At 42.0% G+C, this 14,205-nt stretch overlaps 1 protein-coding gene and 1 pseudogene across 1 annotated transcript; both read left to right on the top strand.

Annotated features, from left to right (window-relative positions):
• Positions 1 to 1,052: 1,052 nt before the first annotated feature.
• On the top strand, positions 1,053 to 1,937 carry LOC140709097 (histone H2A.Z pseudogene; annotated as a pseudogene).
• A 650-nt stretch (positions 1,938 to 2,587) lies between these two features.
• On the top strand, positions 2,588 to 13,990 carry LOC140709199 (uncharacterized protein C22orf42-like). The gene is made up of 8 exons (XM_073007127.1): positions 2,588 to 3,048; positions 8,037 to 8,111; positions 8,306 to 8,367; positions 8,773 to 8,800; positions 9,293 to 9,367; positions 11,008 to 11,072; positions 11,384 to 11,411; positions 13,608 to 13,990. Exons 1-8 carry the CDS (start codon positions 2,835 to 2,837, stop codon positions 13,757 to 13,759), a joined length of 699 nt encoding a protein of 232 aa, XP_072863228.1. The 5' UTR covers positions 2,588 to 2,834; the 3' UTR covers positions 13,760 to 13,990.
• The last annotated feature ends 215 nt before the right edge of the window (positions 13,991 to 14,205 follow it).

The following is a 14,205-nucleotide window of genomic DNA, read 5'->3' as shown; positions in this document are numbered from 1 at the left end:
CTTTTGAAAACATGAGTTGGGATGTCACAGCATGGACTTAGCTTACAGAGGTTTATGTCCAATTTTCAACCTGAGGGGTCCGTTTCAATGTGACACTTAAAGAGTTCAAAACTGTCTCATTCCGCACACCTATTCCTCTTCCTACATTCTCTGTCTAGGGGAGAATCACTGCTATTTACACAGTCCATCAAACTAGGGCCTTAGCAGCCTGTTTTTCCTCTCCCTCTTCTTCCTCGTCTAATCACCAAGCACTTCCTGTTCTATCTCCCAAATGACCACAAAACTTTTCCTTCCACTTCAGTCACTGCCACTGCCTTTAGCCTTACTGTTCTCCAGACGAACATAGGGTCTCTTAATCAGCCCTACTGCTTTCATCAAGTCCTCTCCATTGTGCAGAGCGACGTCACTGCCAACACATCTGAGAGAGACTCCTCGCCCCTGTGTGGTTCAGTGACTCTCGTTTCCAGAATAAAATTCAAACTCTACTCCAGCACCAAATTTTGGGTCAGACAGATCTGCGTTTTTATTCCAGGTTGATTCACTGTCCAGCAGTGTAGCCTCAGACAATTAAACCCTTTGTTTGCTCATCTGCCTGAACTCACTGAGGGTTGGGACTGTTTCACACGTGCAGTATTGGAACTTTCAAAAGACTTAATATTGAATGAAGGGGAGGCATTTTAAAATCCACACCAAAAAACTGTTATTCTTTTAAAAAAAAACACTAATCTACTATGTCACTTCCCCTCCAAGCAGGACTTCTGCCTTTACTTTCTGATAATCGTGATCGGCTTGTGGGGATCCAGATTACTCAGGATTAAATTGTGGCCCTATCTTGAGCAGTCATGGAAACTTGGGGAAGCTACTTAACTTCTCCATTTAGATTGATTCTGTAAAATCCATAAAATGGAATGGTTTCTGGGGGTTAAATTAGTATGCCACAGTCGGAACACTGTCAGGCTTGCCAGACGTTTACTATTCGTCTTCATCAAATGAGGACAGTGATATCCCACTGTGTGGTTCTCAATTTTGTGTAAGAAAAACATGCTTGCAGTTTGAATCGCGGTGCGAGGAAGGAGTAGGTGGTGGGATCTCACCGTGGGTCCGATTAGCCTTTTCTCTGCCTTGCTTGCTTGAGCTTCAGCAGAATTCGAAATGGCTTGCGGTAAGGCTGGAAAGGACTCCGGAAAGGCCAAGACAAAGGCGGTTTCCCGCTCGCAGAGAGCCGGCTTGCAGTTCCCAGTGGGCCGTATTCATCGACACCTGAAATCTAGGACGACCAGTCATGGACGTGTGGGTGCGACTGCCGCTGTGTACAGCGCAGCCATCCTGGAGTACCTCACCGCAGAGGTACTTGAACTGGCAGGAAATGCATCAAAAGACTTAAAGGTAAAGCGTATTACCCCTCGTCACTTGCAACTTGCTATTCGTGGAGATGAAGAATTGGATTCGCTCATCAAGGCTACAATTGCTGGTGGTGGTGTCATTCCACACATCCACAAATCTCTGATTGGGAAGAAAGGACAACAGAAGACTGTCTAAAGGATGCCTGGATTCCTTGTTATCTCAGGACTCTAAATACTCTAACAGCTGTCCAGTGTTGGTGATTCCAGTGGACTGTATCTCTGTGAAAAACACAATTTTGCCTTTTTGTAATTCTATTTGAGCAAGTTGGAAGTTTAATTAGCTTTCCAACCAACCAAATTTCTGCATTCGAGTCTTAACCATATTTAAGTGTTACTGTGGCTTCAAAGAAGCTATTGATTCTGAAGTAGTGGGTTTTGATTGAGTTGACTGTTTTTAAAAAACTGTTTGGATTTTAATTGTGATGCAGAAGTTATAGTAACAAACATTTGGTTTTGTACAGACATTATTTCCACTCTGGTGGATAAGCTCAATAAAGGTCATATCCCAAACTAAAAAAAAAAAAAAAAGAAAAACATGCTTTATGCATTGTTAGTAAAAGAAATATCTGAATATCCCTGCCATGGAAGAAACAGAGGGAGAAAAGACAGTTGGTAGGTCCTAGCATTTCAGAACTGGGAAGGATTAATTCAGTCCCTATTTTGTAGACAAGGAAGGGAAAGTGTGATGTGCCCTAGGCTTTCATTCAAGTCACAGTCATCACTCTTTATTGACAGTGGGACCAGGGCTCTGGGAGTGGCTACGGTCAAGTTGAAGACAAAAACTAACACTTGTAAGACAGGAGAGAAGCATTTCCTTACAAAAGCAGTCAGAAATTTGTGTATAACTACATTTGGTGAGCAAATGAAAGCTGCCGGACTCAGAAAAACAGAGATGCTAACGGAACTGACTTCAGTAACCAGGGTTTTCTATGGAGTTCATTGCCCAGGGTGACTTCCAATAACAACCCCCACTCCCCTGCACTTTTCTCAGGACTGGAAAGCTCAGGCAGCCCAGGACGAAGAGTGCAGTCACCACAGACGGGCAGGGTGGCCACAAGGTGGGCAGCAGCAGGGATGGGCATTGTGAGCCATTGGGTGGGTCTGTGGGGTGGGGCATTGTGAGCCACTAGCCTGACTTGGTTGCTTCCTGGTAACCAGGTGACATAGGAGGCTTTGTGGGTACAAAGCATCAACCAGGGCCAGCAGCCTTCAGTCGGTAGCAGGGAGGGTAAGGAGGAGGAGCTCCGACTACATTCTGTGTCCCTTAGTGTTTTTTGGTTTTTTGGAACCAGGAAAATTCCCCACCGCCATAGAGCAGCCACTGTGAGAGGTGGTGGCTGAGGCTCCAGGCTCACCTGGGGTCACACCACTTGGGCAAGACTAGAGCAGTACAGTGAATAAGGAGAGAGGAAACAGCAGTGTCGGTGCCCCATGGGGAACAAACTGAGTTCTCCCATGGGCCCCTGCTGTGGCATCGGCTGTGACTGCTGCAGGCTGAACGAGAGACCCTGCAATGAATCTGAGACTGTTGAGGCTGTGGCAGCCGCGGCACCAGCATCCACCGCTGCAGGGCCTGCCAGATTGAATTTGGGAGCCACGCAGGTCCATCCCGTGCAGGACCAGAGCAACCCCAACATCCCCAAAGGTAAAGAAGCCATGGGTGCCATTTGCTTTCTGGCATCTCTCTGGCCCCCACCGCCCCCACCCCTTTGCCGTCCCTCCCCCTCAGAGACATCCTCAGCTTCCAGCTCCCTTCTGCCCGCAGCCGGCTTTCCCAGGGCTCGGCATGGGGGACAAAGGCTGGTTCTGCCTCTGTCTTTGTTGTTGAGCCTTCTTTGTTGAGGCCTTTTTGGCCTAGTCCCTCCCTTTTCTCAGTAAAATTTCAAATACTCCAGTTTTGGAGTCCCCATCCCATTCTCTGTCCTTACCTGTGCAGCTGGTCTGGGCCCTAAGTGAACGAGCCAGTTAAGGGCCCAGTGTTTCTTTTCTCCCATTCCTTAAGGTAAGCTAATAACTGGGATAATTCAGACTCAATTACGTGGAGAATTCTTCAATTCAAAATAGAGTTTGCCATGGAAGAGATTCTATGGTATTCCTTTTTTTTTTTTTTTTTTTTTTTTTTTTTTTTTTTTTTTTTTTTTGAGATGGATCTCGCTCTGTCGCCCAGGCTGGAGTGCAGTGGCCGGATCTCAGCTCACGGCAAACTCCGCCTCCCGGGTTTACGCCATTCTCCTGCCTCAGCCTCCCGAGTAGCTGGGACTACAGGCGCCTGCCACCTCACTCAGCTAATTTTTTTGTATTTTTTAGTAGAGATGGGGTTTCACCGTTTTAGCCAGGATGGTCTCGATCTCCTGACCTCGTGATCCACCCGTCTCGGCCTCTCAAAGTGCTGGGATTATAGGCTTGAGCCACCGCTCCCGGCCTATATGGTATTCCTAATAGTGAGTCACATTGACAGAAGCTTCTTTATTTCTTCCAATTGTAATTTGAACAAAGAAGAAAAACAAATTGGGGGACATGCTTAAAATGACTGTGAAAGGTATGACATGTTACTGCCAGGGCCGTAAAGAAGTTGTTTTTGTTTTGGTTTTACCCAAAGGAGTTTAGCCATGGAGCTCTGATGACTTGAAAATTCCCACTTTGACATGAATGTCTCTGCAGCCCTGTTACAGTTTAGTCCCTATTTTATAGACAAGAAACGGAAAGTGTCATGTGTCCTAGGCTTTCATTCAAGTCACAGTCATCACTGTTTACTGACAGTGGGACCAGGGCTCTGGGAGTGGCTATGGTCAAGTTAAAGACAAAAACTGACACTTGTAAGACAAGAGAGAAGCCTTTCCTTACAAAAGCAGTTCAAAATTTGTGTATAACTACATTTGTGAGCAAATGAAAGCTGCCAGACTCCGGAAAACAGAGATGCTAACGGAACTGACTTCAGTAACCAGGGTTTTCTGTTGCGTTCATTGCCCAGGGTGACTTCCAATAACAACCCCCCCACTCTGCACTTTTCTCGGGACTGGAAAGCTCAGGCAGCCCAGGAGGAACAGTGCAGTCACCATAGACGGGCAGGGTGGCCACAAGGTGGACGGCAGCAGGGATGGGCATTGTGAGCCATTGGGTGGGTCTGCGGGGTGGGGCATTGTGAGCCACTAGCCTGACTTGCTTGCTTCCTGGTAACCAGGTGACATAGGAGGCTTTGTGGCTACTAGGCATCAGCCAGGGCCAGCAGCCTTCAGTCGGTAGCTGGCAGTGGAATGAGAAGCTCTGACTACACTCTAATGACTGTTTTTGTGCCTCTTGGAGCTTGTTGCCTCCCTTTCTTTTTGAAATAAGACAGAAGATCCCCACCTTCACAGACAGAGAGAGAGCCCATCTTATTTGTTTTAAGAAAATGAATAAAAATGTGAGGGGGAGTCTTGTGAGGATGATGGGAGGGGCTTACAGAGAGGAATATCTTTTTTGGAATTCCTGAAATGGGAACAAACTTGTTTTGGACAAAGAGCAGAAAGACACAAGGGTGGCTGCAGCAGAGTGAAATGAATGTGATGGGTTAAGGCCGTGTGCACACAGTGAGCACTGACAAAGAATATGGACTTTAGTTGAGATGGGAAACCACTGGAGGATTCTAGCCTGGGGATCACAGTTAATTCTCCAAGAAAAAGACCAGCGGCTCTGTGAGAATACACTGTAATGCAGGCAAGGGTGGAAGCAGGGAGACCAGCTAGGAGGCTGGTTGGGTAGTTCAGGTGAGGGTCAACAGTGAAGAGACAAACAATGACCTGAAATAGGCTGACTTGAGAATCTTTAGATTCAAGTGAATCTAAAAGATAATAAAGTGGTAAATAGACAAGTCACAGAAAAAGAAATGCAGATGATCCTTAAACACGTCTTCACACATAAGAGAAAGGCAAATGACAACTATACCGCAGTGTCTCTGCTATTGAGGGAAATTCCAAGAACACGGCAGTACATTCTTTGGTTTGGCTGTACGGGCAGTTGCATTCATATAGTGCTGGTGAAAATGCAAAATGGCTGGACTCCACGAAGGGGAATTTGGCACAATCCCACAACCTTGCAAATACAGTTAAACTGGAAACGCTACTTGGAGGCGTTGTATCCTGAAGGTATACTCCATAAATAGGAAACAACCTATGCAGAAAGTCCTTGCCGCATTGTTTTCCGTAGCTCAATATGGGAAATAACTGAAATGTCTAGTAAGGGCCTAGTAAAATGAACTGGTGCTTCCGCCTAAAGGAGAACTACGGAGCTGTAAACAAGGGTAAGATGTCTTTTTACTGCTACCGACTGATTCCCAAGATAGGTTACACAGAAAAGGAAAAAGGGAGAACACGCAGTAATATACACAAAAGAAAGCAGGGGGAATAATGTGTGATTATAAAAACAAACAAAAAAACAACACTGGGGAATTCTTGATGATGGGACTGTTCTCTCAACTTCAGTGGGTAGCCGAAGTACGTGTTTTCTCAAAATATTATTTTGTTGTGGTTTTCTAAAGGATGTTAACTGTTTACTTTTGACCTTTGAGTTAATTTGAGAAAGTTTTGCTTTGTAATTGATTGTACATTATGTAGTATATAGACGGCTCTTACGTATTATTTGATCCTCTCAATGTTTTAAGTTAGGTGTTATATGGGAATTTTACTGTGTCACATGAGAAGTCTGGTTCTAAGTATAAATTGAGTTTTTTGAAGTTTGAAAAAATAAGAGTCAGATCAAGGATGTAAATTCTAGACATAGGGCATATAAAACTAGAATTTATTAAAAGGTACATATGGGCTGCTTTGGATACTACCTTTTTAAAAAAATCTTTCCTTTAGTTTATTAAAGTAGTTAAGCCTCAGGATTAAAACAGTAACATTAGATAATGAGAAATAAGATGGAGATACTTGTAACTCAGTAATGCTTTTTCTTTTTAAGAGACAGGGTCTTGCTTTGTCACCCAGGCTAGAGTGCAGTAGCACGATCATAGCTCACCGCAGCCTCAAACTCCTTGGCTCAAACGATCCTCCCACATCAGTCTTCCATGGAGCTAGGTATACCAGAGCTCACCACCACACCTGGCTAATTTTTAAAATATGTTTTGTAGAGAAGAGGCCTCACGATGTTGCCCAGGCTGCTCTCAAACTTCTGACCTCAAGCAATCCTCCTGCCTTAGCTTCCAAAAATGTCAGGATTACAGCCACAAGCCAGCACGCCTAGCCCAGAAATGTTCCTACAAGTCTGAAAAATGAAGTTACATGCTGTTAAATCTATCAGTGGATAACAATATACTATGATATGTCAAATGTCACAGCTCAGTCATGGTCACTACAACAGTGATTAAAACGTAGAACAGTTCAGGCAAGTCTGAGAACTGAGAGGGAAGTACAGGATTGCTTTGGAAGCCAGACTTGGGATTGTCGGAGCTGGGAAAGCAGAAGCAAGGCGTGAGTGTGCACAGGACTGGGGCACGCAGCAGCTCCACGGTGTGCTGTGTGTCCTCTTACATGGCAGGCCACCTCCAGGCCAGCAGATGAGAATCACCTGATGGGTGGAAAGAGTGGATTTAGGTAAAATCTCAGACTGTGCATCGCAACTGAGAGAATTTATGTGTTTGTCTGATGGGTCATAACGCTAATCAAAGTGACAACACAGGGATAATAGAGCAGGTGAGTAAATGCAGTAAGCCACCTGCCACCTCTCCAGGGCATCAACCATCCCATAGAAATATTGGGGCAGCAGGATTTGACAAAGCTTGTGAGAAGAGCTCTCAGTTCAGGGTCCAAGGCATGATCTAGAGGACTCAGGTGTTGAGGGACCTCTGTCCCCAGGGAAATAACTACATTTTTGCCCCAGATCTTCATGCCTCACTGTGGTAACTCTGGGCAAGTCACTCAAAACGTCTTAAGTTTTAATTCATTGACTTGGAAAATACGGGTTGTAGCCCCTGCTCTGCCCGTCCCTCGGGGATAATTTGGGGATCAAGGAAATGACAGATCTCTTTCATGAGCCGGAAAGCATCATGCCCATGGAAACAGTGAAGTCACTTTCCACCCTTCCCTGCCTGGGAGCCATACACGCTCCCTCTCTGCATGCAACCACTACCAAGTGTCTGGACTATTCTTCCAGACATTGAATGATTGAACACTTCTGGGCATTTACAAAGCATGAGTCTTCTTAAGCCTTTATCTGTATCTCATCATTTTTAGCCCAATAGATCTTAGTAGGTCTATAGCATAGATCTACTAACATTCCCACATCTCAGAATAGGGAACTGAGGCACAGAGGGGTTCATTTCACTCTCTCAGCTATGTGCAGATTCTAAGTAGGATTTGAACCCAGGCCATTCTTGGTGACTTGGATCTGCTGCTTTTCTATATTGTCTCATCTAAATAAAGGTATCTGCCTGCACCAACAGTCCATTTTAAGTGCAATGAACCTTGCAAAATCCGCCTGGAACCCAAATCTAATTCAGGTAGAGTTGAAAAGCAGACGGTAAAAACTGGGATCAAAAGTTTCATCTGGGAATAAGTTTTTACTAATTTCTCTGCTGTCCTCTGCCAGCGACATGTCAAGCACTGTCTTTATTATAATACATTTCGTAGAATCTAAGAAGTCTGCTCTAACTTGCAGATTTGGCCGCCCGTCCCAAGCGCTGGACAACAAAACTATGGAGACGGAACAAAATTTGGCCTGTAGGAAATAAAGGTAGTGTGGAAATTAAATCATTAAGTTCACTTAAGCAAATCCTACGACACCAAGGAGAATGTTCCAGCAGCAGCTCAGTCCATGCTTCAACTACCCCCCTCCATACACTCCAGCCCCGGTCCACATCCCCCAAGGTTCCTTGTGGGATTCCTCAGCAACACCAATGCACTGACCATCACTCTATGTTCTCCTAGACTCTGATGAAGATCTGCAGGAGCCTGCACGTGGTGTGGTGGAGAATATGAAATCAGAAATTGTAAGACGTATTTCTTTCTCTGGAAGATAAATTTTTTTTTGATTTGTTTTTTGTTTTTTCTGGGGCTTCTAGACTATCAAGTAAATATCATTTTTGACTGCCATCATGGATCAGGCTTCAGTTGGTCATGGACTCTAGCGACTGGTCCCTAGAGGTTATGACCAACTGAGGCCTGATTGACGATGGCAGTCAAAGGACGGCATCACTTACAAACTGTTTGGTAGTGAGTGTATTTCTCAGTAGCAACCTTTTCTCCCTGAAAAATAGTTTTGTATTTGCCAGCCAACATGGACACTTGCTAAATATTCCCCAAATAAAACTCACTGCATTTTCCACAAGCATCCTCTATGCTTTCTTTCGGGACCAGTTACCTGACCACTGTTTTGTTTTTTTCTCTTATTGCAGAGAAAATCGAACGCCCAGTGTCACCTCTGTACGTATTCTTTTTTTTTTTTTTAACAGCTTTATGTAAACGTAGTTGACATGCAAACAATGTACCCATTTAAAGTAGGTGATTCAGCGTTTTTAGATCTACTAATAATCCCCCATCTCACAATAGGGAACTGAGGCACAGAGGGGTTCATTTCACTCTCCCAGGTATGTGCAGATTCTAAGTAGCATTTGATCCCAGGCTATTCTTGGTGACTTGGATCTGCTGCTTTTCTATAATGTCTCATCTAAATAAAGGTATCTGCCTGCACAAACAGTCCGTTTTAAGTGCAATGAAGCTTGCAAAATCCTCCTAGAACCCAAATCTAATTCAGGTAGAGTTGAAAAGTCGACAGTAAAAACTGGGATCAAAAGTTTCATCTGGGAATAAGTTTTTACTAATTTCTTTGCTGTCCTCTGCCAGCAATAATGTCAAGCACTGTCTTTATTATAATACATTTCCAAGAATCTGTAAGAAGTCGGCTTTACCTTGCAGGTTTGGCCGTCCGTCCCAAGCGCTGGACAACAAAACTATGGAGACGGAACAAAATTTGGCCTGTAGGAAATAAAGGTAGTGTGGAAACTAAATCATTAAGTTCACTTAAGCAAATAATTCCAGTGTATTCATTCAGTGCCCCATATTAGAGAAACTCGGTAAATGCTGTGTCATGTTCTTCATTTATTTCATTTGTGCCAATTGATGCATTAAATCAATGGTGGGTGATACAAATACACAAGTAAAGTAACACTGACCACTTAGAGATCAGGTCTTTTTTTTTAGTATTTTATTTTTTTGTGAAAAGGTCTCCTTTGTCGCCCAGGAGTGCACTGGTGCGATCGCAGCTCACTGCGATCTTGACTTCCCCAGGTTCAGGTGATCCTTCCACCTCACCCTCCCAAGGAGCTGGCCATAAGTCACATGCCACTATACCAAGTTAATTATTATTATTATTATTATTATTATTATTATTATTATTATTGTAGAGAAGGGATTTCACCATTCTGCCCAGGCTGGGTTCACTTTTGATAGTAAAGGATATCTCAAATATTTAGACATTGCTTTCAGTTTGGTCAATTATGAATACAGCTATTAGAAACCTTCCTGTGTGTTGTTTGGAAACAGAATTTTTAAAATGTAACTGAGGAAATACTTTGGATTATGATTACTTGCTTGTATGGTAAGACTATAATTTTCTTTGTTTTTGGTAGAATTTACCAGTGAAATCATCTGAATATAGTGTTTTAGTTTATGAAAAGATATTAATCATTGATTGAATATCTAAAATTCTAAAATAATTATAGACCTATTCAGATGATGTATTTCTCTTGAGGAGACTTTTGGTCTTCTAAAATAGATTTTATAAATTCGTTCATTTCATCTACTGTATCCAATTGTGAGCACAGATGTGTTCAGAATATTCCTTTATTACTTACTATTTTTTTATTTGACTCCTCTTAAACTAATATTATTAGTATACTGTGACTTCTTTCTTTCCTTTGTGGGTAGCCAAGGTAGAGGTTTATCAATGTTACTGATCTTTTCAAAGAACCGGCTTTTGGTTTTGTTCATATTTTCTGGACTTCCTGTTTTCTATTCTATTGTATTCTGCCATCATTATTTATTTATCATCTGTTCTATGTTACACTGCTGTTTTTCTCTCATTGCCCAAGGTGAAGCTTAGATTATGAATTAAGATTTTTCTGATTATTGACACAGCATCCTGAATGTAACTCATTGAATGTAATCTCATTAAAATGCACACTTCTTAATTAAAATGATAAAGATGTGTGCTTTACTACAACTTGAAAAATACAACAGGGTAGATGATAAACATGGTGGCAGGGTATGTAGATCCACAGAAGTGAAATGATCTTGTAACATTTCATAAAACTGGGGATTTGCCTGGACCTTCAAATGGGGAGGAGGTGTGATGAGATGCTGTCGCTGAACCATACAGTGCCTTTCTGTATTAAACTGTTCTTAAGGTGACTATTTCACATTGATGAGGTTGTCCTAGCTAGAAAGCCAAGGCTCTTTCAATTCTTTCTGCCCCTCTCCTTTGTCTGCCTTCGACACCAAGGAGAATGGTCCGGCAGCATCTCAGCCCATGTTGTCAACCGCCCACTTGCATACACTCCATACACCCCAAGGTTCCTTATGGGATTCCTCAGCAACAGCAATGCACTAACCGTCACTCTGTGTTCTCCTAGATTCTGATGAACATCTTGAGGATTCTGCACAGAGCGCCGTGGAGGAGAATATGAGATCAGAACTTGTAAGACATATTTCTTTCTCTGGAAGAGAAATTTATTTTGTTTTTTCTGGGGTCACTACAGGTTATGACCAACTGAGGCCTGATTGACGATGGCAGTCAAAGGACGGCGTCACTTACAAACTGTTTGGTAGTGAGTGTATTTCTCAGTAGCAACCTTTTCTCCCTGAAAAATAGTTTTGTATTTGCCAGCCAACATGGACACTTGCTAAATATTCCCCAAATAAAACTCACTGCATTTTCCACAAGCATCCTCTATGCTTTCTTTCGGGGCCAGTTACCTGATACTGTTTTGCTTTTTTCTCTTATTGCAGAGAAAGTCGAACGCCCAGTGTCACCTCTGTACGTATTCTATTTTTATTTTTAACAGCTTTATGTAAACGTAGTTGACATGCAAAACAATGTACCCATTTAAAGTAGGTGATTCAGTGTTTTTAGATCTACTAACATTCCCCCATCTCAGAAAAGGGAACTGAGGCACAGAGGGGTTCATTTCACTCTCCCAGGTATGTGCAGATTCTAAGTAGCATTTGATCCTAGGCCATTCTTGGTGACTTAGATATGCTGCTTTTCTATAATATCTCATCTAAATAAAGGTATCTGCCTGCACAAACAGTCCGTTTTAAGTGCAATGAACCTTGCGAAATCCTCCTGGAACCCAAATGTAATTCAGGTAGAGTCGAAAAGCTGACGGTAAAAACTGGGATCAAAAGTTTCATCTGGGAATAAGTTTTTACTAATTTCTCTGCTGTCCTCTGCTAGCAACAATGTCAAGCACTGTCTTTATCATAATACATTTCTAAGAATCTATAAGAAATCTGCTCTACCTTTCAGGTTTGTCCACCCGTCCCAAGGGATAGACAACAAAACTATGGAAATGGAACAAAATTTGGCATTTAGGAAATAAAGATAATGTGGAAATTAAATCATTAAGTTCACTTAAGCAAATAATTCCAGTTCATTCATTCAGTGCCCCATATTAGAGAAACTCGGTAAATGCTGTATCATGTTCTTCATTTATTTCATTTGTGCCAATTGATGCATGAAATCAATGGTGGGTGATACAAACACACAAGTAAAGTAACACTGACCACTTAGAGTTCAGGTCTTTGTTTTTAGTATTTTATTTTTTTGTGAAAAGGTCTCCTTTGTCGCCCAGGAGTGCACTGGTGCGATCACAGCTCACTGCGATCTTGACTTCCCCAGGTTCAGGTGATCCTTCCACCTCAGCCTCCCAAGTAGCTGGCCATAAGTCGCATGCCACTATACCAAGTTAATTATTATTATTATTATTATTATTATTATTGTAGAGAAGGGATTTCACCATTCTGCCCAGGCTGGGTTCACTTTTGATAGTAAAGGATATCTCAAATATTTAGACATTGCTTTCAGTTTGGTCAATTATGAATACAGCTATTAGAAACCTTCCTGTGTCTTGTTTGGAAACATAATTTTTAAAATGTTACTGAGGAAATGCTTCGGATTATGATTACTTGCTTGTATGGTAAGACTATAATTTTCTTTGTTTTTGGTAGAATTTACCAGTGAAATCATCTGAATATAGTGTTTTAGTTTTTTGAAAAGATATTAATCATTGATTGAATATCTAAAATTCTAAAATAATTATAGACCTATTCAGATGATCTATTTCTCCTGAGGAGACTTTTGGTCTTCTAAAATAGATTTTATAAATTCGTTCATTTCATCTACTGTATCCAATTGTGAGCACAGATGTGTTCAGAATATTCCTTTATTATTTACTATTTTTTGATTTGACTCCTCTTAAACTAATATTATTAGTACACTGTGACTTCTTTCTTTCCTTTGTGGGTAGCCAAGGTAGAACTTTACCAATGTTACTGATCTTTTCAAAGAACCGGCTTTTGGTTTTGTTCATATTTTCTGGACTTCCTGTTTTCTATTCTATTGTATTCTGCCATCATTATTTATTTATCATCTGTTCTATGTTACACTGCTGTTTTTCTCTCATTGCCCAAGGTGAAGCTTAGATTATGAATTAAGATTTTTCTGATTATTGACACAGCATCCTGAATGTAACTCATTGAATGTAATCTCATTAAAATGCACACTTAATATTAAAGTGATAAAGATGTGTGCTTTACTACAACTTGAAAAATACAACAGGGTAGATGATAAACATGGTGGCAGGGTATGTAGATCCACAGAAGTGAAATGATCTTGTAACATTTCATAAAACTGGGGATTTGCCTGGACCTTCAAATGGGGAGGAGGTGTGATGAGATGCTGTCGCTGAACCATACAGTGCCTTTCTGTATTAAACTGTTCTTAAGGTGACTATTTCACATTGATGAGGTTGCCCTAGCTAGAAAGCCAAGGCTCTTTCAATTCTTTCTGCCCCTCTCCTTTGCCTGCCTTCGACACCAAGGAGAATGGTCCAGCAGCATCTCAGCCCATGCTTGTCAACCGCCCACTTGCATATACTCCATACACCCCAGGGTTCCTTGTGGGATTCCTCAGCAACACCAATGCACTGACCATCACTCTGTGTTCTCCTAGATTCCGATGAAGATCTGCAGGAATCTGCTCAGAGTGGCGTGGAGGAGAATATGAGATCAGAACTTGTAAGACATATTTCTTTCTCTGGAAGAAAAATGTTTTTTGTTTTTTCTGGGGTCACTAGAGGTTATGACCAACTGAGGCCTGATTGACGATGGCAGTCAAAGGATGGCATCACTTACAAACTGTTTGGTAGTGAGTGTATTTCTCAGTAGCAACCTTTTCTCCCTGAAAAATAGTTTTGTATTTGCCAGCCAACGTGGACACTTGCTAAATATTCCCCAAATAAAACTCACTGCATTTTCCACAAGCATCCTCTATGCTTTCTTTCGGGACCAGTTACCTGATCACTGTTTTGCTTTTTTCTCTTATTGCAGAGAAAGTCGAACGCCCAGTATCACCTCTGTACGTATTCTTTTTTATTTAACAGCTTTATGTAAACGTAGTTGACATGCAAAACCATGTACCCATTTAAAGTAGGTGATTCAGCGTTTTTAGATCTACTAACATTCCCCCATCTCAGAATAGGGAACTGAGGCACAGAGGGGTTCATTTCACTCTCCCAGGTATGTGCAGATTCTAAGTAGCATTTGATCCC

Source organism: Chlorocebus sabaeus, chromosome 19, assembly GCF_047675955.1.
Source record: "Chlorocebus sabaeus isolate Y175 chromosome 19, mChlSab1.0.hap1, whole genome shotgun sequence".
NCBI lineage: Eukaryota > Metazoa > Chordata > Mammalia > Primates > Cercopithecidae > Chlorocebus > Chlorocebus sabaeus.
This window is presented reverse-complemented; position numbering and strand designations above follow the sequence as displayed.

Coding starts and splice junctions, on each gene's coding strand:
- LOC140709199 (XM_073007127.1), top strand. CDS start 2,835: ATGGGGAACAAACTGAGTTCTCCCATGGGCCCCTGCTGTGGCATCGGC. Junction 8,368..8,772: donor AGAATATGAAATCAGAAATT/GTAAGACGTATT, acceptor CTCTTATTGCAG/AGAAAATCGAACGCCCAGTG. Junction 11,073..11,383: donor AGAATATGAGATCAGAACTT/GTAAGACATATT, acceptor CTCTTATTGCAG/AGAAAGTCGAACGCCCAGTG.